Source organism: Podarcis pityusensis (genome assembly GCF_964106645.2).
Source record: "Podarcis pityusensis genome assembly, chromosome: 1".
In the NCBI taxonomy this organism is placed as follows: domain Eukaryota; kingdom Metazoa; phylum Chordata; class Lepidosauria; order Squamata; family Lacertidae; genus Podarcis; species Podarcis pityusensis.
Window position 1 is genome coordinate 81,863,068 of NC_138028.1, and position 24,726 is coordinate 81,887,793.

Here is a 24,726-nt window from a genome sequence, read left to right on the forward strand (position 1 = left end):
ATAGCGAGAGAACATAGCTGTCATGGTTAGTAGCCCTTCTTCCCTATGATACGTCACCTGTTTCACAGCTGAGCCCTTGAAACAGGTCGGCTTGCTAGATGCTTTGAGGGGTGACTGTAAAGTGAGCTGTACTGTACAGTCTTCCTGTCTAATAAGGCGCCAGACACAGCTATGTGTTTTTGAAATGGTACAATCAGCTTGGCACTTGATATGTAACAGTCTCAGTGCAGCAAGATGAGATAAGGAGGCGCGCGGGGGGGGGGGAGGCAAGGAGACACTCTAGAACTTGCAAGCAAACCGAACACAAGAGGACAGTGGCTGCGCAGGGAAGCAATTAGAGACAGATCTGGAAAAGAGAGGAAGACTGAACACAGAGAGGATTAGAACATAAGCATCTTTTAAGATCAGAACATCCCAACCGCTGTCTTCCCAGAGCCTGTCCCTAGGGGATGGGCCATATGAGTGGCAGCAGGATATAGAGGATAGAAAGCTTTTTATCTGTGGGATGCTAGTTTAAACCCAACAAAGGCTAAATCAATATTTGAAGCCATTTGTATATTCAGCACATTTTGCTTGTTTGTTCCTGCCTCCGTTGCATTTAGAATCCATTTGAAAATGAAATTCACAAGGAGACTGTGACATTTGGCCTCAGCCAGATGTTTCCCAATAGTTATTATTTTGAGTCTTATTAATTTGCTATTTTCGTATTATGGGATTGTCTCCTCGCCATCACAATTCACAAGGCAACCTTTTATTTGATGGATGAGTGAATAAATAAGAAGTGTAAGTGTGGGGTGACACGAGGCTCTAATGAGCTGAGCTTAAATATTTGACTAATCAAAGGATTGGTTTTGATTTATTCATTTATACATTAATTCATTTATTAAAAACAGACAAACAAACATCAGATTTGTTAAAGGTCTGCAGAGCATGCAAGATCAGTTAACATATTGTTAGCTGATTAACAACTGAATGAGAAGACACTGTAAACCCAAGGTTGCTAAGTGAACAATATCTCGCAAACGACCTCCCGCGGTCTCATTATTAAAAGCTGAATTGTTGATACAGCAGTGCCTTCATAGGATTAGGTCAGGGAGTTCCAGCATGGGCATGAGGGCAAAACTGGTGCTGGGAGCTAAGATCTGAGCTCAGTTCCACCCCTCCACTACAAGCAAGAGCAATATGTTCTTTGTCAGGAAACAGTAACCAACATGACTGTGGTGCATCATAGGTACAATTCATACAGTATGGCAGGGGTCCCATGTAATGACCTCCAAAGGTTGTTGGACACCAACTCCCATCATCCCTGCCCATTGGTCATGCTAGCTGGGGCTGATGGGAGTTGGAGCCCAACAACATCTGGGGGGCCTCACATTGACTGCTCCTGCAGCAGGCGATCTGGTGTGCCGGTTGGGGATGGGAAGTCTGGGTCTTCTGGCACCTCGTTTAAAAATAAAAAAGACTGTGTTGTTATTATTTTAAAAAATAACCGCAAACTTGCCAAACTTTAATTTGAAACACCCACTCTCCAGCCTGGTAACCTGAAATGTCCTCCTGATGCAGGATTTTAAAAAAAAATGGCTACTGGATGTGGAGGCAGATTCAGTCCTATTAGGGTTAGCAGAACAGGGCAAAGCTAAGATCAGGAAATGGGTGGAGGCTGAATGAAGAGCTTCCTAAACTTCTAATAAGCTACAGAGTTGCAGATAAAAGTGGTTCATGGGCCCAAGGTCTCACTCAGTAGAAGGCCATTCCCTATGCTCCTAGTGTCTGCTTTCTCTTGCTGAGGTTATTCAGGTTCGAACTTGTGGAACTGATTAGGCTTTAAAGCAGCAGCTCACCCCAAGAGCTATTTGCTGGTGCAGATGTGTAAGCAGTTGGGTTGCTGTATAAATGGTGGGTGGTGGGTGGAGAAAAGCTATGGACTGCTTTTTAATAAGCCCAGGGATGCTGCCCAGAGGTGCCACTGTGCAAATTGCTGTTTGTGGCGTGACAGCTAAAGAGAGGCTTCTGCAGCAGGCTTTGAGCCAAATTCGTATTTATAAAAGGCAAAAAGGCAGGGATGAGAAAATCATTACATAACAATGAGAGGACCAGGCACGAGAAATGAAACCGTTGAAAACTCTTTGCGTCTTCAGCTTACCCAGGAAGAGCAGAGAATTGCCAGAACTAATCTCTCATTAGGTCCTTAGCATCACCCAAAGGAAAGAGCTCGGTTTCTGGGCCAGGAGATTTACCGGCTGGCTGGTGTTACTGACTATATTCATTTTTGCAATTTGTGGATGTGAAGCAGGTTGGCTCTGCTGAATATTACCTCTTAACTCCCTGAGAATGGCAAAAATGCTTCCCTTCTGTGAAACTCCATCCCCTGCCCACCTGCACGCACACACCCCTCTAATCCAGGCAAGCACACAAAAGGCTCCTGTGCAGGATGATAAAAGACACAGCATCTCTGCCTTTGACTCTGTTTGGATCCCACATGCAGGGACTCTATAGATTTGGATGGCAAGAAATTGGGCATCCATATACTTACAGTACATTTCTACCTCACAGAGGAGGCATCTGGAGAAGGCTTAAGTTGGCAGAGTGGGATATGCATTTCAATGGTCTAATGCGTGCCCTGCACAGCTCCACATTCAGATCCTGGGAATACCGGGCACACAATCCACCCAAGTGTTATCTGCTTTTTAAGTCCCATTTAGTCAACTGCATGCTGTCTGTCCAGATTCATATTCTGGCTTCACACCTGTATGCAGTAGTTTCAGGTATTTGAGGGTTCTTGAGCAAAGGAATGCAGTCCCTCCCCACCACTGTCCATTCAAGGGTCCTCTTCCCCTGTGTCTAAGCTGTACAGCTACCTGGGAAAAACCCATAAAGTGAGCAGCAGCAGGCAGTGACGGCAGATCAGCAACAGGAGGGGGACCTGGAGGTTGGCAGAAGGCTCCAACAAATGCCCACTCCTGGTACTGGGCCTGTCTCTATGGTTCATGTACCACACCCTTTTTACTGCAGTGTCGTGGGAATATAGAAAGCACAGCTTTTCTGCTGCAGAGGCAATGTAGGGTTCCCATAGGAATTTATCTACGGCCGGCCACTGCTGCTCTAAGTGCAGATTTTCAATAATCAGATACCCTGATCCTAAGCCAATTACTCATAAATAAAAGAGAAGGGTTCAGATCCCCACTCAGTCATAAAGCACTGAGCAGACCATGTTTCCTTGAATAGTCAACTTCGCTTGTGCCATGTGATTTATTGCTGACCTGCTCCTGATACCCACTCCCAACAAAGTCTCAAGGTATCAGCGTCCGCCAACATTTTAGTGCGTCAAAGCCTGGAGAGGAGTCATCCGGGAGAATCCTGGTAAAAATGGACTCAGGGACATGCTGAAATAGTTATTAGACACATTCACCAAAGCAGCCCCAATATTTTCAGCTACATTGCAGTTTGGTATGAACTGTGAAAATGCACACCTCTGTGTTAGAATAAGGTTGCAATACTATGCAAACTTAGAAGCAAGGGCCATTGAACACGCATCAAAACATGGGGTTTGATCACTGAACATGATCAGATCACAAGATAGCCCTGCAAACATAGACATAGGTGCACCTATTTTTAAAATATTGCCTAGTGACTGGGTCAAACCAAGAACAGTTCCAGCTCATACTTTAGACATTGCTGCTGAGAGGGGCTTATAGTAGTCTAGGCTCAGGGATTGACAGTTTGGCAACTTTGAGGTCTTCCGCAGCAAACATGAAGTCTCTGAGCCCTGCTTCCCTAGTCACTGCCCCTCTTAGTCATGCAGCAGTAGGGGTGGTTAACGTTTAATTTCTTGAAGAGTAAGCCAAATGAAGGAGGCAGCTGACATCCCATGTCCTCTTTCAGCTTTATATGCATTTAAAGGCAAAGTTTAATTCTACTGGATCCAACTTTTACTCAGACCCCTTGGCAAAGTGGTGGGGTGTGCTTCTCTTACAATTTCTCTGGGAGCGGGGCAATCTGGGGAAGAGAAGCAGCCAGAAGGTGCTATTCAGAGAACATGCTAAACAAAAATTTCCCAATGTGCCAATGGCCCTAAAAGGTTGCCAACCCCTGGCCTAACAAGTCACAAACACCTCGTAGCAGATTCTGCATCACCTCTGCTTAAAAAATGAAAGGATGACTGGAAACACGCACAATAAAAGCAAAGAGAAAATGATTAAATACGCTTTTATTTAGAAGAGTGTAAAAATACCCCATTTGTTTAAAAACTGGCAGTTTAAAAATATATGTTGGTAACAGATATGTGGCTTATACCATTCAGTGAGTTATGCCTCCAAGCCAAAACAAGCAGAAAAAGTACTTGAGTCTGGGCTTGTGATTACATTTGGTAGAGGTACAAATTTTGTCTGGAGGGAAGAGCTACAAACATTCACTTTTGTCTATGGCTTATTTCTGCCCAGAACAAAGCAGCTGAACGCTACTTGCCATTGGTTCTACATGAGTATCTTTGGCTTATAAGGAGCTGGAAATGAAACACACTTTTCCAGCATATGCATGCACACATGCACACAAAAACACAACATTGTGGTTTGTTCTGTTGTCATCACAATCATGACAATCAGCTTTAGCTTTCTAGAAGGCACTTGCCTTTACTGTCCGATATACATACTGGCATGCTGGTGAAACATACGAGACCGAGATTCTCAGAGCAATCTGTTCAACACCCCATTCTTCTATCCCGATATGCAGCACTATAGAGAAACTGGTATTAAAAGTAATAATTGAGTGAACAGCACCCTCACTTCACCAGCAAGCTCATCATCCAAGAGGAAGATGAAAGGTAGAGGTCTAGGAGGAGGAGGTATGAAAGAACCCAAAACAAAACACACGACAGGAAAGTCAAGAGATGGAGAGAGCTTTTAACAGGTCACTGGAGTGACAATTGGTAAGATAGTATCCCAGAATCTTTCTTCTCCTGTACAGAAGTTCCATTAAGTATTTGCATGTTCTTGCTTAGCTATGAGTGAAAGACTCACAAGAGAGCATCAACAGTCTAGGAGGGAATCAGGGAGTAAGTGAAGACAGGCAGAAAACAGTTGCCTCTTATTGAAGATACATGGAGAGAATAAGCTTCCCAGAACTTCATTCTTCATCCAGGTGCTTGGCAGAGCGCCTCTGCCTGCGCTGCAGCTCTGCCACTTGACACTTCAAGCTGCGCACTTCGGCTTCTAGTCGGGCCCCGGAGTGGTTTGACCCACTCAGCCAACCAAGCAGGACATACAGTGTAAGTAAACCTGACAGAAGCATAGTTTGCACAGAGCGATCAGGCACTGAGGTGACAATAAACATAAAGCAGGCCCCAAAGAGGACAAACTTGAGGCCCCACATGATGCGGCTCAAGATGGCGACCAACACACTCAACAGCAGCGACAACACCCAATAACCAAGCAGAGCAGCCAGGCCCCAGAGCAGCGCTGTCTGCACCTGTTCAGGGTTTAGCTTCAGGAACTGAGTTGCACGCTCCCCTGGAACACAAAGGAGAAAGGGAAAAGTTTTATAAAATCATTCAACCCAGTGTGGCACTACACCATTTCATGACTATGGCACCACTACATTCCAGAAGGAAGCATCCCTCCCACAATGCATCAGTAAAGGCTCCGCTACTAGTCCTAAGATGCTGCTGCTGCTGCTGCTAATAGTAATAATAATAATAAGTTTGCATAATAAGTTTGATAATAAGTATCAGCAGCAAGAATACTACTGGCCCAAAAATGGAAGCAGGAAGAATTACCATTGATAGAAGAATGGAGAATGAAATTAATGGACTACGCAGAATTAGATAAACTAACAGGAAGGATCCGAAACCGATGAGATCACAAGTTTACCAAGGACTGGAGCAAATTTATGGACTGACTATATGAAAAGCATTTGTGATACGCAAATAACGTTTGTGGGTTTACAGGAAGCTTTGTGAAGAAATAATATTAGAAACACTGTAAAAAAGGGAATAAGGGAATAGGTTTATTTAAAATAAAAGGCAATGTTAAATTTAGAATTGTGGATAGAAGATTAGAAAACGGAAGATTCACGGATGAGCTGAAGGAAGTCAAAATTATGTATTTGTGATAATATTGAAAATGTATGTTTAAATCTTGTATTGGAAATTGAATAAAAATAATTTTAAAAAAACTATTTAAAAGAAACTATTTACCTGAAATATGTTAAAATTAGATAATAAACGGCTTTTGAACAATATTTTCTGAACACTTTTTACAAAATCCATTTCACTTTTGGTGTTGTTGTCACCTTTGTCATTTTAAAAAGATCAGATTCAATTTGAAAGCTTTAACCCACTGACCCTGAAAATCAATTTTATACACACAGACGAAACACGGGGTTGGAATCTAATTAACCACTTCTGGATGCTTAAAGACTTGGATATGCCTAGAGGGATTTAAATCTGTACAACATTATCTGCCACAATCAAAAACACCATTTGGAAAGTCACATCCAGTTCACAAGAAGGAAGTGTATGTCTGAGAAATGCAAACACCTCTTGGGCAAACATGACTCATGCTGCATCTCTGAGCCAAAATAACAATAAGAACAATAATAAATTAGGAACCAGTATGGGTTCAATCGTATTCCTATATGCCAATCCCAACCCTGCTCCATCCCACCACCACCACTGACATAAGTTTAACATCACAAACCTATGCTTTATTTGCTTGGAAGACAGTCCCACTGAGTTGAGTAGGGCTGCAGCCTAGGTTGCTCATGCTTTAAGACAAATAAGTAAGAAAGGGGGACTGAATATGCGACATCTTTTGGACTCCTGGGGTGGTATTCAGCTAAGTTTGTCACAGAGTAAACCCACTGAAATGAACAAACATGGCTAAATTATGTTAATCAATTTCAATGGGTCTGCTCTAAGTAAAATTTAGTTGAACACCACTACCCTGTCTTTCCATCCAACCTATCTCCTGGTCACTTACCAGCTATTCCAAAGGAAGTAAGGAGCTGCCCTGTAATTTGAGCCACAACAAATAATGCTGCAGAGATCCCAGAGGACACCATCCAGACCAGGGAAGAAATATTCTGCAAGAAGAGAAGATGCACACTTGGGTGTTTTCTATTCATTCCATTACCAGCTGTCAGAATTCAAAAGGGCTGTCCCTTTTGTCAGAACCCATCTGCTTGGGTAACGAAATGTAGCGATGGATAGCTCCCTCAGCTGATGAAATGAGTGGGAAAAGAGCAACAAGATGACATAAAACTGGTCAAAATCAGTTTTGTCATAGATTTAATTTAACCATCTAGAAAAAGCAGATGGTACAACTCTCCTTGGACTCATACCAACTCTGAACAAAGCTAAAGGAATGTATGCTGGAAATGTTCCCTCTTGTTCAAAATCCCAACACAAAGTAAACTAGCATGTCAAGGCAAAACTCTGACTGGTTTCCCCATCACCACCACATAGCAAAGTGTTCAATTATGTAATCCCCAACTGCATTCTAAAGTGGTTCAATCCAGAAAGACCTGTTCACTGTGCTTTCCCCCCTAAACATTTAGCTTATTTGTCCACCAGTTAGCGACTTGCCACAGATACATGAAAACCACTAAATATCATCATCATCATTTTATTGAATTTATATACCACCCTATACTCCCAGGTATAGGAGGAGTTCACATGAACGTCTTTCTTACCTCATTCAATATTCTAAAGTTCTCTCGTCCAATCAAATCCTCCATTGTCTCGCTCATGGCACGACCCACTTGGGACAGAAAGTCCGGTTCGGCATACTTTGCTCGCTTTGGCTCATTCCGGTACTGCTGGGCATCGGTTATTCCTATGTGAGTGAGCACAAGCAGTGCTACTACGGCCAAGATTGGTTTTGGCAGGGGCTGGAAGCAGCTCCGTAACGAGAGGCCCCATCGAGTCATGACTCCTGCTGTCTTTGCAACCAACTTCTCTGCAAAATAGGAGAGATCCCTAAAGTCATGTTTATCTGGTACTGCAAGCAATCTAAGGAGTGACAAGGATGACATTTTAGCCATGCAAATATATGCCACCTCTTCTCACTACAACACCCACTACATAAAGAGAAATTAAGTAGGAAGGTGAGCAGAGCAGACTACTAAACTAGATGAAACCATTAGTTCCATTGCCCCATGCCAGAGTCAAATGCAAGCAAAATGGATTCTGCATACAGTACAAACAAAAAGTCAAACTTCATGCAAGAGGATGACCTGCACTAAGCACATTTTGCATGCAACAAGACAAACTGTGTTGAACAATAGATGTAACTGGATGAAGCACACACCCTCTGTACAAACACTAAGCCAGGGGTTGGGAACCTATGGCTCTCTGGATTAAGTTGAGCTCCAGCTCCCATTAGCCCCAGGCTAATAGGCAGATCAAGCAGCTCTCTAATGAACGCTGAAGACCATCGTACTCCTGTCTGCTCTGCAGTATTTTTCTAGCAACCTATACACAGAAGGACGCAGGGGGTCTACAAAGAGGAAGGCGAGACTCTCTCTTGCGGGTGCAGGACTGACCTGGTCTCAAGTCACTGGGTGAAAAGTCTAAATAAAGGGCCACGACCCCACATCCCCCTCCCGTTTCTCTTACAGAGATACAACCTCACTCCGCCTCCCAAACACAATTCCCCCTCCCCTGTTTTTCTTCCCATTTTCTGAAGCCCCTCCTTAGCCTGACTTATTCTCTCCCCCTGCACCTGTTTACAGAAGCGCAGGGGATGGCCTGCTCCCGCCTTGAAGTCGTTAATGGCACGAGGGAGCTCTTGCTCCTGGCTGCTCCCGAGAGATTCGCGCTAAGATTCCCACCAGCAGCGCCGACCTGAGCAGGAGGGCGCACGCGCCGAACGGGGGCTGCTGATTGGCCGCCGCCGCCGAGGAGAAAACGCAGAGACGGGGCTGCTTACCTGGGTACTTGGCCTAGAGGGGAAGTCCGGAGCGAGCAGCTTTATCCCCCCCCCGTCTTTCCATTCAAATATAGCTTCAATCCCCGTTGCACTCTGGGAAATGCAGTCCAAAAGGAACGAGCAAAGGGCGCCACGCTCTATCCAGGAGCATGCCGGGAATTGCAGTTCTTCTTTACAGCGACTTTCACACCAGTTAAAGCAACCACGCACTTCCAATTACAGCGACAGATATACTTTGCTGTCTGCTTCCCGCGAGAGTCCTTCCCGCCGCAAATAGTGCGTCGGATCCAATCCCAATTAGGCTCGAGGGTCGTTACTGGGATTTTACATTGTCATTCGGTGGGTGGTGCCGCCTTCAGGCTCCTAATTATGGAAGATATCTAGGTTCTTATCTCGATATGAAACTTCAAGGCTCCTTAAGGCATTTCTGCTGCCGCTTCTCTTCCCTGGGATGGAAGGGGAGATCTTTTTACGAAGTCAGGAGGGAACCTATATTGCAGCGCATGTAGCTTTAATTAACAAGAATAAATAGCAAAGAGAGCGGCTCCCCTCTAACTTGGGGAGTTTATATCACGCGAAACCTATGATCTGACTTTTGAGCGTTTTCTGCACGCTTAAAAAAAGGATTTACGACGCTCCTGCGGTGTATTAACATCACAGGGCAGAGATGGAGTTGAGACTGGGCTGGATTTTCTGCAAAACATTCTCCTTCCCAAACGCGTATCGGATAGCACTACAGTGGTACCTCAGGTTACATACGCTTCAGGTTACAGACTCCGCTAACTCAGAAATATTACCTCGGGTTAAGTACTTTGCTTCAGGATGAGAACAGAAATCGTGCTCCAGCGGCGCAGCAGCAGGAGGCCCCATTAGCTAAAGTGGTGCTTCAGGTTAAGAACAGTTTCAGGTTAAGAACGGACCTCCGGAACGAATTAAGTACTTAACCTGAGGTACCACTGTAATAACCTCGTTAAACTGCAGAGGACAGCAAGAAGCACTTCTGCTCTCCTGGACAGCGTTCAGGCAGGTGTCTTTGTGCCCCGCTGCCCTGGCGTGCGAACACCCTGCACTTCCCAATGTACTTTAAAAACAAATACCTACGAAATAAGAGCTAGAAGGAGCAGCAGCTGCTGCTCCATCTACTACTGCAACCCGATGGATGCATTCCAATTCTTTAGCTCTTCATTGTTCTCTCGAATTTTGCCGCGAGAAAGAGGGGCGCGGAGAAAGAGCGGAACGGCTTCCAAATACGGATTGGCACGCGCACAGCCGAACGCGGCTTCTCCTCGGTCCCAATGCATGCCGGGAGTTGTAGTTGTTGATCGGCACCGCTGGAGCCCTCCGGATCCGGAAGGTGGTTGCCTTTCCTGGTCCGTTTGGCCTCGCAGCGATTCCTTTGCTTTCCTTCCTTCCGGAAGTGCGGGGGCGGGAGGAAGAAGAAGAAGATTCCGCTTCCGGCCGACTGCTGGAGTCTCCCGCGCGCTGGCGTCTGGCGCGCGGTACAGTTTAAAGAAGCTTGGCCCCGGCCACCGGAAGTAGAATCCTCCTCCTCGATCTCGTGGCCCGGAAGTGGCCGTGAGGCAGAGACCGAAGAGGCGCTCGCCATGTCCCTCATCTGCTCCAGTGAGTGACTCGCCTTCGCCTTTTCTCGTGCCCCTTTCGGCCTTCCGGCTCCTCACAGCATGAGGGGGCAGGGGGGAAGGAGAGGGAGTCTACAGTTGGTGGGGAAAGGGAAAAGGGGGGGGGGAGTTGAGGGTTCCAGCCACAGTAATGCTGGTCATGAGGATGTCTTAAATACATTGCTGTGGGCGGTTGCATGGCTCTCTCCTGTGTCCACAGAGCTCCCCATGCCCAATCTACTTGCCCCAGACCTTTAAAATAACCCAGTAGTACAATTCAGCAACAGTGCTTTTCTGGTCCCCGGTGGAGATGCTGAGGCTGAGAGTGTGTGGTTTCCCCAAGACTGCCTGACGAGTTTATAGAAGAGATGAGGTTCCAACAGGGGGGGCTTCCTGCTTTGCAGCTCTGTCTCTTAGGGATGGTGTTTGTGACATTTTCCAGCTTGGTTTTATGCATGTTCATTCAGGAGTAAGTCTCAGCATACCTGAAGTAGCTAAATCTTTAGTAAGTATGTTTAGTTTTGCAGCCTCAACATTTAAGCCTCAATCTTGAAGCACAAAACTCTGGGTTGGATCTTTTAAGATTAATCTTAATTGTCTTTCTGAGGGTCCAAAGATGTTGGAATGGCAGGTAAATAACATTCTTATGACCTTGCCTTTCATTTCTGGTAACAAAAACAATGGGTTACCCTGATCTGTCAGCTCAGAGATGAGAATGGACCCATTGGGTCATATAGACTGATCTCTGCCAGAAGACAAGATAGCATATGCTTTTATGCTGTATACTGCTTTGCAACATTTTATACGAAAATGCAGTCTGTAATCATGTAAATAAATAAAAAGATAGCAAAATTTGGGCCACTGTTGTTATCATGGACAGGTACTTAAAAGATTCGCTTGGCAATGGGCACTGTTGTTACATTGTATTTATTAACCATTTAGTTTTCTTATATTTGTAATTCTTTGTAATTAATTAAAGTTATTAATTAATGTCATATTAAGGTGATGGAGTGCTTTACAGAATTTGGTAATGATACCAGAGCAGCTCTGCAGCTGTTCCTATTTTTCAGATAAGCAACTGGGAATAAGTGGGGTGCCCAAAGCTGCTGAGTTATAATGTGAAACTTGGTTATTATACATTCAATAAGCAAAATAGTCTTTGATCGTATAGGCATTTCTTTGAACAGGCACCAGCCTCTGATTAATCTTCTTAATCAAACCAGAATGTAAATTTAGTTTACCATTACTTCATAGTCTGTAATGAGAGAACCTTATTTGAGTTATTTTTAGTGCAGGAAATACATTATTATAAAGAGGTGTTTGCACACTTCTGGTTAGCACTTTAAAAATACTCTTGGTGGTGTGCTATTTCCCCCTCCCCGGGTTATGCTACAGATGGAATATATCTTTAACAAACTTGTATAGTTCTGCAGAATTAGCAGGTACAACAGAGTAGCACAGACATCTTGTATATATGTAGATCACCTCCTGCTCAATGTATCTAGAAAACAGACTTGCCGAGTGAAGTGGATTTAAGATTTTGCTTTTAATTACTCTTTAGGCTGTTTTAATGCACCTGTAATTGTGCATTCAGGTATGTGGGTGTAATTGGAATTCTGCATCTCGAGGCATTGAAAAAAACCTGTGGGTGTGATTTGAATGCATGACTTCTCTCTCTCTAGGACTTCAGGCTTTCTCAATCATATTCTATCAGATTCAGAAGCTCTTACTAATTCTCTTTAGAGACTATGACAATCCTAACTGAATGTTAACTAATTTTAACTTTGTGCTTCACAGGTACCACATGCCAAATATTAAAGAGCATTGTTTTTATGATCGTTAAGATTATCGAATGGCCTCTACCCTCAGCTCTTTAGGTTTAGTTATTTCTATATATCTGGATTCTTTATACTTTAGGCCAAAATTATTTAGGCTTGACTTGGCTAAGATGGACAGGTTTTCTGACTGTCAATGGGAAAATCTAAATTATAACCTAAACAGTACTAGATGGGAAGCAGCAGACAGTAATTTTTTTGGCAAAGGAGTAATACTCTCTCAAGGTCTGCATTAATGGGTGGCACACACTTACAGTTCTTACACACTTGCAGTTTATTGCACATGTAGATGATTTCTGCCTTTTTTTTATCGATACAGCTATCACCTGCTGATTCCTTCCCCAGTCACTAATCCAGTTTAGAATTTACACATTGCTCATCAGGGTGTGTGGGGAAGAGAGCCCCATTAGGCTAGTTCATTTGCTTCTGCTAGAACACCAGTTAGTTGAATTCAGGCCATTAGTTTTTAATCTTTTATTTGTACGCCACTTTTCCAAAGTTAAAACCATGCTCAAGGCAGCTTACAACAACAAAAAATACATAACTAGAAACATAACAAAAGTAGTCATAAACACAGTGTTAAAAATTAAGATATATAAGGTAGGTGCCAAATAGCTCCTTAACCCAAGGTTGCAGTCGCCAAAATGAAATGTCTAGTTTCCATTTTTGGGCAAGACGGTTCTAAAGTCTTATTTTTCAAATGATGGACTGATTGATTCTCAGTTAAACGTCTGTCATTGAGCTTGAGCTAGGTTAAGAGCTTTGAGAACTTAAAGAAGAAAAGTCACTTGATCCAGGGACAGCGTATATATATTGGCCTATTCCGACCTCTCTTTTTTTAATGATGTCTGCTCCTGCTCAGGCTGCACAGAAAAAGCAATTTGGTTCCAGAAATTCATTCCGATTGTGCAGATAAAATATAACTGATAGAATTTTACAGGATGAGGTATTCGGGTGCGGAAACAGTCCAGATCCAGTGATCCCCAGATGATGGAGATGTCAGGCGCCACCCTAGCCCCCAAGCATCTTCACTTGGTCACAAGTGGTCGAAAGCCAACTGCAAGATGCGCCTGGCTAATTTCAAACACCACAGAAACAATAAACACAACATACGACAAAATCGAACAATTTCCACATAAATCATAAGATACAAAATAAAGGTACAAAAAATTAACAGCAACAACCCCCTCTAAACAATACTCCAGCCGAGGATTCTGTTCTGCAGCCTCAGCTTTTGTAACGAGTCATTCAGGGCCCCGCCCTCCCAGGTCAGGTAGAAAAATGCTTCCAAGGCAGGGAGCAGGTCTCTGAGGATGGGTTCAATTTATGAAAAACATTCCTATATTGAGTTCTCACCGGTAATGTCCAGGAATTGCTATCCGTGTTGTAACATTTTCCTGCTCCTGCTCCTGCTCCACATAATTGGCTGCTGCTTGTGGGGTGGGGAAATGGGCAGTGCGGTGATGTCATGAGGCAGGAACAAATAGATCTGTGACATCCAATGTAACCCTTCAGCATTAGGCTGCTAGTTGGCAGGATTTTCCTAATATATGTGCTTCCATGACTGAAATTTAACAAGTGGAAGGGCTAAAATTCAGCTTTGACCATTGTGCATTGATGTCTAGCAATTGTGTGTTAGACGTGGGGTTGGTTCCATACCAAGTTAGCTCAGCTTGGCTCTTGCTGAAATCAGTGGGACTTGGGTTCAGGTAACTTGATCCTGACGCAACCCATAGTATGTGACATACTGTGCATCTTTGGTTGGTAGGCTTTGTGAAGTCTTAGAATCATTTAATTGTAGAGTTGAAAAGGGACCCTGAGGTCTTTTGATTCTGTGGTTTTGCTTTTGGTGTCAATTTACAAATATGACATGAAGGAATACAAATATTAAAACAGTTGCATTTGATTTTTTTTTAATCACTATTGGGACAGAAGAAGAATCAGAAGAAGAAACTTAAATGTCTTCCTTTTTAAACTTAAATAATTAGTAGGAACACAACCTTCTTCAAAGCTTATACATGCTGCAATTTAAAGACCACATGAATGTGTTTTTCTCAGTAGCAGGATCTGGGCACAGCCCAATTTATTGAAAGATTGTGTAGTTTAGTGCATTGTGTTATGGCTCAGGTCAGCTTAGGCAAGGAAGAATAAGTTGCACATGAATACATACTGGAAGTTGTGCCTGTCAGGAGTTCAGTGGTGGCTGATGCCCATTGAGTTTGGTAGGGCAGAGCAAGAAGTCAGAGGCCAAGGGTAGGTGGAGCCAGAGGCAATGACTAGCAGACTCAAACGATTAGAGTTTTGTCCCCATTCTCCCTGCCGAGTTCTACAAGGGCAACACAAGAGACTAAAGTGGAGGATGCAGGCAACAAAGGCCACCACCTTGGACCGGATGTAAGAAAGAAGGCATATGTGGTGGGGGAAGCAATGGTTGAGGGCAAACATAGGCTGCTGGTGCAGTGCTCCATTCTCCCTGCAAACCAGCCTCCATTGTCAGGGCCGGCTCTTCACACAATGCCTAAACTAGTAATTCTGGAGCTTGATTAATTTTGTAGTTAAGGTGTCATGCTCTTGTTTTACAAAAGTATAGATAATCAAAAGAAGCACGATGTGCTACAACATTTTTACTGTAGATTCCATTGGGCTGGGATACTTCATCTTCCCTATTACTTCTGTATCTCTGTTTTGTAAAGTGCTGTGAAACATGGATGGTTGAATGACTTTTGCCAATTCTTTCTATTGTCTCTTTTCTTGCAGTTTCAAATGAGGTGCCTGAGCATCCCTGTGTGTCTCCTGTCTCAAACCATGTCTATGAGAGAAGGCTGATTGAAAAGTATATTGCAGAGAATGGGACTGATCCAGTGAACAACCAGCCACTGTCTGAAGAGCAACTCATAGATATCAAAGGTGAGGAAGGACAGAAGAGTCAGAGGCACTGGAGTCTCCCTTGTGTTTGATAAACAGTTGAGTGTGGAGTTGCCAATCTTAGTCTTCTCCTTTTAAGACCTTGGGTGGCAGGGAATTCTTGAAACCTGATTGCTGACTGATAAATGGTGTTGTGCTTGAACAAATGGTCAGAGATGACAGAGTCTGGCAATACCTGAAGAGCACATTAGTTACCCCTGTTCTAGGCTATGCTGAAACCAGGATGTCTTACCATCACTGGCCATGCTGGTTGGGGCTTATGGAGTTGGAGTGTAGGACCATCTAGAGGGCCACAGCTTACCCACTTTTGCTTTTAACCCAAGAGCCATCTGCATACTCACCTCAGTAACATCAGCATCTATGTCCTCCCACTTGTCTTGCCGCTTCAGCAAAACTCCCTCTACCCCCAGCTCTTTCTTCTCCTTAGCTTGCTTGTGGTTCCGTCCATCTGACCCACAATCCCTGTGGCCTTCTGCTCCCCCCACAGTTCACTTTTTCGACTTCTCAATGCATGGATGTCATGAGCAATGGATAAAGGCAAATAGATGGTTGTTGAATTGCAGCGGTTAAAAAAGCTTGCAAAAGGCATGTGCCTTTTGAACCATTCTTTCAAGCAGCCTTGATTTTAAAGGCGTTTAAGGCAGGTTTGTAAGGATAATAATGGACAACTCTTTCTGGAAGTAATGCTTTCTTGTTCCTTTGTAATCCCCAGTTGCCCACCCAATTCGGCCAAAGCCACCATCTGCTACTAGCATTCCAGCCATTCTAAAGGCACTTCAAGATGAATGGGTAAGTATCTTTAAAATATATATATTGGGGGGCTCCTCTTCTGCTTGCTGAGATGATGGAACTGGAAATGTTCTCCTCTGTGTCTTAAGGCATTCCTCCCTGCTTTCAGCCATGCTTAATAGTGAAAGGAAGCAAGAATGTTCAGGACTGGAAAGTTTTGGGAGGAAGGAGGCTTCTAAGCCAGGAGTAGTTTGCTCCTCAGAAAAAATCAATACAGCACAATGTTTTGGCCAGATATTCAAGAAACTACTCCGGTGTCTAATGCAATATGGCCTAGCTGTTGCTGTGCCAAAGATCAGTTACTATGCTGATGTGCTTCCTTAGGATGCTGTCATGCTGCACAGTTTCACGCTACGCCAGCAGCTGCAAACTACACGTCAGGAATTGTCCCATGCACTATACCAGCATGATGCTGCCTGCCGTGTCATTGCCCGTCTCACCAAAGAGGTCACTGCTGCGAGAGAAGGTAAAGACTCAGAAGATGATATGTTCTTTGGGTGGATGTCCAGGGAAGCAGTCACAGTGCCAGCTTTAACCTGCCAAACCACCTTTTCTCTCTCTCTTCCCAGCTTTGGCAACTCTGAAACCCCAGGCTGGCCTCATCGTTCCCCAGGCTGTACCTTCTTCACAACCCAACGCTGTGGTAAGTCACACACATGTATCAGTCAATAATTCTCTTTGTGCTCTGTCTTTCTCCTCTGGGCTAATCATGCTCTTTGTTGTCTTCCTGCAGGGTGCTGGTGAACCAATGGACTTAGGAGAGCTGGCTGGAATGACCCCAGAGATTATCCAGAAGGTAAGAAATATCCCTGGTTTGCTATTTGCCATCCAGATCATGCTATAGCTATACAGTTACGATCTTCCAATCTGAGCTCTATAGCTGGCTTTGTCTGTAGGAACATGCCACTTCCACACTGTTGTGCCTTCCCTTTCTACATTACGGCTGCAGTGTCTGACAGGTCAATCAGTTGCAGCTTCTTCCGCTCTCCTGCTTTTCAGGAATCACTGATAGCACCCTGGCTGGCAGAGCAAGCAGAAAAGGGTGGGCAGACAGATGCAATAGCCTCATCTCTGTCCTGGGGCCATTCCCCAGCAGCAACAGGCAAAAAGTAGAGTGGGTCAGCAGCATTTGTCCCCTGCTTATTGATGTGCTAGCATACCATGCTTGAAGCTGGCTTCTCCTAATGCTGTTCTCTTTTTGCAGCTTCAAGACAAAGCCACGGTGCTGACCACGGAGCGTAAAAAGGTGAGTGCTCCTATCTCAATATTTGCTCTACAGGCGGGGAAGCACTGAGTGATCCAGGGGTGCTTGCAGTATGTTTGTTCTCATGATTGCTGCAAAGGTGCAGCTCCCTGTGCTAGGATGCTCCTGTTACAAGGAGATTAGTTCTATGTTGTCTTTTTGGCAGAGAGGGAAGACCGTGCCGGAGGAGCTGGTGAAGCCGGAAGAACTCAGCAGGTACCGGCAGGTGGCTTCACATGTGGTGAGTATGGTGATCATAATTAATTGGGAAGGCTACCATCTCATCTAAGCCAAACATTTCCTAGGTTTTACAAAAAAAACCTGTTGAGCATCCTCTATCTGAACAACTCTGCACTAGTTATCCATTGATCTAAGCCGAGGGTAGAGAACCATGACAGGCTACTTTGACAGATGGGCAGGATTCCACTCACCTGTCAATCACCTGATGTCAGGTGACAAGCAAGACTTGAAAGCACCACTGACCGGAGCTGACTTGAAATCTGTTTTCTGTAGGGGTCACCCAATGCTGGAGGGCATGCTGTCACCACCTACCATCTGATACATGATGACAGCAACCCTTCTTTGCCAATGAACAATTAGGAGTACACTTTAAGGCTCTCTGTTGTGAATTGGAAGCTGCATCTCTGACTGCCTCACACCTCATCTCTTATATGCCAGGCTTGGACTGGAGGTTTTCCTTGTCTGCTGGAAGTTTAACCATATTTTGCAACATGCTGGCCTTGAGTGTAAAGGCTCTGAGCTCTTGGACCTCTGTTGCCTCCTCCAGCCTTTCCAAATTAACAATACTGTGCTGCTTTTGCAGCTGAAACCAAACTGGTGTTGCTCTTTGCTACCAGCTTCTCTCTTGATTCTGGAACAGCTTCAAGCTCACTTACCATTTGATTGCACAAGGAAAGTAATTGATCTTGCTATTGATACCAGGATCACCACCGTTCTTTCATTACTTTTGCTGTGGGCTTGGAGTCGAGTCTGCAGATTCCTGTCAAATCATGAGGAAATATTGCTTGTTCTATCAAGGATACAAACTGGGAAAAGTTTGGGATCAAGCCAAGTGTTTGCAGACACTCCTCTTGTATAAGATGAGTCGTTTTGCCTGACTCTTGTTGAGATGAAGCAGTAGGCCCTCTCTCATCCTTTGCACTGAAACGTTAATGTCAACAATGTTGCTTTTGCACAGGGACTGCACAGTGCCAGTATTCCTGGCATCCTTGCTCTCGACTTGTGTCCTTCTGACACCAACAAGATCCTCACAGGTATGTTAAGACTTCTGTTTCAGTTCCTTTCCTCAGTAAAGTGTTAGGACAGTTTGAGCCATGGGGTCCTTTGCTCTCTTCAAAAGCCATCTCTTCTCCTTTGGCTTCATGCTTGGGTTTGCATGTAGGTATGGGCAGATTAACCTATTTTCATTCCGGGTTACTTTTGCTTGTGGTTGATCTTGGGTCTATCCTGTCTGGGGTTTTGTAGATTAAAATGAAACTACAAAAACATTTCAGATATTATATACATTTGTCCTGTAAAATACTCATTTCTGTATGCTTTCCAATACATTTCTCCCTAAAATACTCATTTTTCTATGAATTTTGTTTTTGCAATGCATGAGTCCCAATACAAGATGTGCTGAAGGAGTGTAGGGCGCTCTCCTTCACTGGGCCTTTGTGGTCTCTTTGTTTTCCAGGTGGAGCTGATAAGAATGTTGTTGTCTTTGACAAGACCTCAGAGCAGATCCTGGCCACACTGAAAGGTCACACCAAGAAGGTCACCAGTGTAGTCTTCCATCCTTCCCAGGTAAAGACTGTCATTTGTTGCCTGCCTCATTCCCTCCACCCCCACGCCCCTTATTTATATTTATTAAAATATTTAATATAACTTTAGCGTGTTGTTGAATTTCCTCTGCAGTTGCCTGAAACCATTGTATGATCTCCCTTGAGGTCCCCTTATAGATAGAGAATGCACTCCATAGGTCGCTTCTTGAGCTGATGATTAAGGACACAACTGTTCTGAATTCAATAAACAAAGCTCTTGTTTCAGCCTAACACTTTGGGCTTTATTCGCTCTCCCCTGCAGGAACTGGTGTTCTCGGCTTCGCCAGATGCTACTATCCGGATCTGGTCAGTCCCCAGTGTTTCATGTGTGCAGGTTGTGCGTGCCCATGAGAGTGCCGTGACAGGGCTGAGTCTCCATGCCACAGGCGATTACCTACTGAGCTCCTCTGATGACCAGGTGAGATCGAAACCAGAGGTGGTCAGGCCCAGATTGTGTTAACTGTAAAGCTCTTCATCCTAAAATGACATCTGCAAAATGTGAAGCTGCACTTGCATATTTGCTTATTAGCTTTATTTTAAACATTTCTATCTCATTTTTTAACATAACAATTCCTCCAAAGTGGTTCACACTTTAGAGATAACAGTTAATAAAACAATCTAGTTCACAATGAAAAGGTACAATCATTGACATTTTTTTAAAAATCCAAAACAAAAAACAGTAAGGGTTTGTCAAAGAAAGCTTTCCAGAAGAAACATTTTGCCATATAGAAACCCTCCACCTTTCCTCTCTTTCAGTATTGGGCTTTCTCTGACATCCAGACAGGTCGTGTTCTCACCAAGGTCACAGATGAAACTTCTGGCTGCGGTAGGGGCTCTGCATTTGGTATTTTGGTGAAACTTGCTTGGGAGAGGGGAGAGTCTGCATGTTTAGTGTGGTCTTGTTTTGCCATAATGTTAAACCATAGTTTAGTGTTCTGAGAACAAGCATAGCTTTCCTCCAGCCTTGTTCACTCCCCCTCCAGTACAGCCTCAAGGAGGCTTGCAGTGTTGGCTGAACCTGGACAAACTGAGTTGTCACGACTGTGGCTAATGGAAACAAGTTAATATCAAGTAATAGTTTATTTGCTTATTTCAGCTGAGCTTATTTAAGATTAATCACAGTTTAGCATGTTGCACAAACTCTAAACTGTGGTTAATCTAAACCAGAAGTGGCAGCTTCTAGTCTCTTTATGATTGCACTGGGGAAGAAGGGAGACTTTAGATGAGCCTTGTGCGGAGGGCTAGGCTCATTCTCATAAAGCTGAACCATAGATTAGCATTATTCCCAAGCACAGCTCATGCTTTGATACACAGGTGGGAGAAGGCTGGGTAGGGACTTCATTTTCCCATAGGAATGGCTTTCTCTCAGCTTTGTGATGATTCACTATCTCCTTTCTCTGCAGCGCTGACCTGTGCCCAGTTTCATCCTGATGGGCTTATTTTTGGAACAGGAACAATGGACTCTCAGATTAAGATTTGGGACTTGAAGGTGAGAAAAGGCTTGGAATATTGAGCTCCTTCATGATATCTACCTTAAGGATAGCTGATAATGTTATGTGACGCATATAGAATATTCCCAAGTGCTTTATAAATGCTGACTCCTTGTCCATATTATTGAATGAGAAATTGCATAAAAGCTAGGCTTGCACAGTCATTTGAGATCTCTGCAATAACTCAGAACAGGGCTTTTGACATGACTGTCCCAGTTCTGTGGAAGAGCATTCCTGTTGAGATATGACAGCCACACGCTATCTGCACTTTTTGGGGGAAATGGAAGACATTTGTGTTCCAACAGGCTTTCCCAGGTGGATAAATGGGTATTTGCCGGAATGACTACTTGTTAGGGTTTTAGTCTTGTTTTAAATGTATTTGTTGTTTTAACTGCTTTTGATTATATTATGTATAAATTGCCTTGAGACAGTGGTTTAGAAAGTAATTGATAGACATTGATTATAATGGTACTAATACGAGCAAGGAATACTCAAGAGGTGCTACTACTGCCCATTCTAGAGTTGGAACTATATTTAGAATAGCCAAAGATTCTACTACTATCTTCTAGATATCTCCCGTAGTTTTTGTTAAGTGAATGGTGCCACAGACCGCCTGAGTGGGTTACGCAAACCCTCTGGGGTCCACAGACCACCAATTAGGAACCACTGAGTTAGAGACATCTCACACAGATGTCATGAGAAAGTGGTGCTTAAATTTTCTATACAGTTTCAGCAAGAGTCTTCTAGGGCCCCTACTGCAAGTTCTCCCACATCAAAAGATTCATTTTAGTTTTGCCACTGAAAACTCTTTGGAAGCACTTCATCTTTTCTTTCAGTGACTCTTAACCTCTTTTGGGGTCCACGCTGTGGGTTAAACCACAGAGCCTAGGACTTGCTGATCAGAAGGTCGGCGGTTCGAATCCCTGTGACGGGCTGAGCTCCCATTGCTCGGTTCCTGCTCCTGCCAACCTAGCATTTCGAAAGCACACAGTGCAATGAGATAAATAGGTACCGCTCCGGCGGGAAGGTAAACTGCGTTTCCGTGCGCTGCTCTGGTTCGCCAGAAGCGGCTTAGTCATGCTGGCCACATGACCCGGAAGCTGTACGCCGGCTCCCTCGGCCAATAAAGCGAGATGAGCGCTGCAACCCCAGAGCCGGTCACGACTGGACCTAATGGTCAGGGGTCCCTTTACCTTTATCGAAAGACCAGTTTTAATTACCTGTCTACCTGAAAGTTGCTATCACTTCCGAAGAGGAGCCAGACTCAAAATGCCATGCAGAAAGTATGTCACAGGGAAAATAAACTCACTCTCTTATTCACTGTGCGGGCAGGGAAGGTGTAGAAGCTTTGCATCCTTTGGGAAGATAGGATCAGGCCTAACATGTCTCTAACACATACTGACTTGTTTTTCTCAGGAAAGGACCAATGTTGCAAACTTCCCAGGACACTCTGGCCCTATTACTAGCATTGCCTTCTCTGAGAATGGGTACTACCTGGCCACTGCTGCTGATGACTCCTCTGTCAAACTCTGGGATCTGCGCAAACTGAAGAACTTTAAGACCCTGCAACTGGACAACAACTTTGAGGTTTGTGTGACCCCCTCTTGCTCTAGTAGGCCTGTATTCCTTCCCTTTCTTTTATTGACAGCACTTGGAATTTTCTCAGGTTCCTCCCCATCATTTTAAAGCCCAGTGCAACCATTTTCTCTACACTTTTGGCAGCTCTCTGAACCTTGCGCAGCTGCTTCCTCTAGTTTGGCGCGCCTCCTTTAAATGGACAGAGGTTGCTACTGCCCCAGCCTGAGAGGACTGGGCCCAGCTACTTCTGAAGTGGATGTGTTCATCTCAAATACCATTTTTCTCTTTAGGTGAAGTCCCTCATATTTGACCAGAGTGGCACCTATTTGGCCCTAGGTGGCACTGATGTCCAAGTCTACATCTGTAAGCAATGGACGGAGGTTCTCCACTTCACAGGTAAGGGGGGTCCTGTGTGCCATTCTTGAGGGGCTTTATATTCAGACATTGGTACTGTTGGCCAGTATCACTGTTTCTGGTGTGGGAGGTGACAAAACAATGAAATAATTTCTCACTCAACTGTCTTTGTTTCCTTTCCTACAGAGCATAGCGGCCTGACCACAGGAGTGGCCTTTGGGCATCATGCTAAGTTCCTTGCTTCGACAGGCATGGACAGAAGCCTGAAATTCTACAGTGTGTAGTTTCTCCTACCAGGATGCGATGAGAGCAGAGCCTATTCTTCACTGTAGTGTTAAGATAATCGGGGCAACCATGGGGCACATGGGTGGGGGTGGGAGGGATATGGGGGGGAAATAGGGTGCATCATAGCTTTTTATCTTGGTTCAGGCTACCTGTAGAATGGAAAGTTGAGCCCAGTACTAAATGGATTTGTTTTCCTCTGTTCCTTCAGCTTTGTCTGTGCTGTGATTGTAACAATATTGAGCCAAACCCATCCAGTGTTGACCATCAAATGAGGGTTGGTGGCAGGAATTAAGGCTGAAGAAAGGGATGGGGAGATGTGCAGGTTTTTTGTATGCAACTCTCTAGTTTCATTAAAAAAGAATATTAAACTATTACCATTTAAGTGTCTAAATAAGCAAATGCACAGGGAAGTTGTACCTCTCACACTCAAGCATAAAAACATTTCAGCCTCACTGACTTAGGTGAGGGTTGGGTTTTTTTTAAGTACTTTCATATCACTAGAAACTTACGTTAACATACTTATCTACCTGTATCAGCAAATGTGGAGGGCAAGACACTTTAGAGAGTGTGGTGTACAGCTAGGAAACTCCCCACCCCCAGCTGGAAAGCTAAGATTTGCTTCACATGTAATCAGGTGTACAGGTTCAAAAAGTTGAAAATAAATTCCTTGATAGTTGAGACAAAGTATGTTATAGCCAACACTAGCTCTATAAAGTAAAGACACAATGGAATGAAATATCAGGCTCTCACTTTCCCCTTTATGCACAAGAAAGTAAACGTAAAAGGGATGAGAATGTATAGTGACAGACCAAAATCTGAAAGTGGGACAGACGTTCCCCTTGCCATGCTAATGAGCTCCCGGTTTGGATGGGAATTTCTAGTTTGTTGTAGCCCCTGATGTTTAACTAACTGGAGAGTAATGGCAAGAATTGTAAGACACTGGAGGGTTGGCCCTGCTTTTATTGCAAGCAGTACTGTGGACCAGTTGTGTTTTATCTTTGGTTGTCACCTATAAGCTTTTCTCTATGTAAGTAATCCATGCAGTGGAGAATAACTTTCAGGGCTACACTACAATTCAACTTCTTGGGAGTAAGCCCTTTGAAACAAGTGGGACTTCTATGTATCTTCAGTATACACTGATCAACATGCATGGAATGCACCATTACCCTCAATTGTTATTAGTCTACATAAGAAGAGGGCTGCTAGATTAGACCAATGTCCCATCTAGTCCAGCATCCTGTTCACAGTGGCCAACCAGGTACTTGTATGAAACCCTCAAGCAGGATCTGTGTGGAAATGGTTTTTTTATTTCATGTTCTGGATTTGTTCTAGATATTTACTCATGCTTTTATTCAAATCCATTCTGTGGAGAGGCATTTTTGTTTCCTCTTGCAGCAGAAGGGAGGAACTGGGAATAACAGTTCTACAGATCCAAATATCTACCATGATAGGCACCATTAAGAACACAAAATACAGTGGTACCTCGGGTTACATACGCTTCAGGTTACAGACTCCGCTAACCCAGAAATAGTACCTCGGGTTAAGAACATTGCTTCAGGATGAGAACAGAAATCATGCTCCGGTGGCGCAACAGCAGCGGGAGGCCCCATTAGCTAAAGTGGTGCTTCAGGTTAAGAACAGTTTCAGGTCAAGAACAGACCTCCGGAACGAATTAAGTACTTAACCTGAGGTACCACTGTATTATATTTCCAGGCTTACAAGCACAAGAAGGGGTCATATGAAGCACTGTCACCAGGGATGGTTCCACTAAAATTATGTAGGTGATGGGGAGGAAAGTGGAGATGCCTTTAACTTGTCAGCAAAGAGACAACATACCTGGTCATTGAAGCAACTGGTATGT

At 44.1% G+C, this 24,726-nt stretch overlaps 2 protein-coding genes across 7 annotated transcripts; one reads left to right on the top strand and one right to left on the bottom strand.

Moving 5' to 3' along the window:
* Positions 1-4,190: 4,190 nt before the first annotated feature.
* TMEM109 (transmembrane protein 109) lies at positions 4,191-13,881 on the bottom strand. 6 transcript variants are annotated; one of them, XM_080998068.1, is made up of 5 exons: positions 13,735-13,795; positions 8,925-9,370; positions 7,687-7,952; positions 6,975-7,077; positions 4,191-5,504 (listed from the first exon to the last, which is right to left on the bottom strand). In XM_080998068.1, exons 3-5 carry the CDS (start codon positions 7,921-7,923, stop codon positions 5,122-5,124), a joined length of 723 nt encoding a protein of 240 aa, XP_080854194.1. In that variant the 5' UTR covers positions 7,924-7,952; positions 8,925-9,370; positions 13,735-13,795; the 3' UTR covers positions 4,191-5,121. The 6 variants fall into 6 exon arrangements, with proteins under 6 accessions (XP_080854194.1, XP_080854195.1, XP_080854196.1 ...); XM_080998069.1 differs by having other exon boundaries at positions 8,925-9,413; positions 13,735-13,779; XM_080998070.1 differs by lacking the exon at positions 13,735-13,795 and adding an exon at positions 10,026-10,151.
* PRPF19 (pre-mRNA processing factor 19) lies at positions 10,378-23,228 on the top strand. Its single transcript, XM_080998032.1, has 16 exons — positions 10,378-10,547; positions 15,136-15,285; positions 16,016-16,092; positions 16,417-16,558; positions 16,662-16,735; positions 16,826-16,888; positions 17,297-17,338; positions 17,502-17,576; positions 18,534-18,609; positions 19,032-19,141; positions 19,421-19,576; positions 19,915-19,984; positions 20,562-20,647; positions 22,065-22,235; positions 22,517-22,622; positions 22,767-23,228. The coding sequence occupies exons 1-16, from the start codon at positions 10,529-10,531 to the stop codon at positions 22,862-22,864; spliced, it is 1,515 nt and encodes a 504-aa protein (XP_080854158.1). The 5' UTR covers positions 10,378-10,528; the 3' UTR covers positions 22,865-23,228.
* The last annotated feature ends 1,498 nt before the right edge of the window (positions 23,229-24,726 follow it).

Bases quoted from the DNA above. Each gene is read 5' to 3' on its own strand.
- TMEM109 (XM_080998071.1), bottom strand. From the start codon at position 7,923: ATGACTCGATGGGGCCTCTCGTTACGGAGCTGCTTCCAGCCCCTGCCA. The intron at 7,078-7,686 runs GTAAGAAAGACG...CTCTTCTTGCAG, and splicing joins ACTTTAGAATATTGAATGAG to AATATTTCTTCCCTGGTCTG. The intron at 5,505-6,974 runs GTAAGTGACCAG...TTTGTGTTCCAG, and splicing joins TACTTCCTTTGGAATAGCTG to GGGAGCGTGCAACTCAGTTC.
- PRPF19 (XM_080998032.1), top strand. The intron at 17,577-18,533 runs GTGAGTATGGTG...GCTTTTGCACAG, and splicing joins GGCAGGTGGCTTCACATGTG to GGACTGCACAGTGCCAGTAT. The intron at 22,623-22,766 runs GTAAGGGGGGTC...CCTTTCCTACAG, and splicing joins GGAGGTTCTCCACTTCACAG to AGCATAGCGGCCTGACCACA.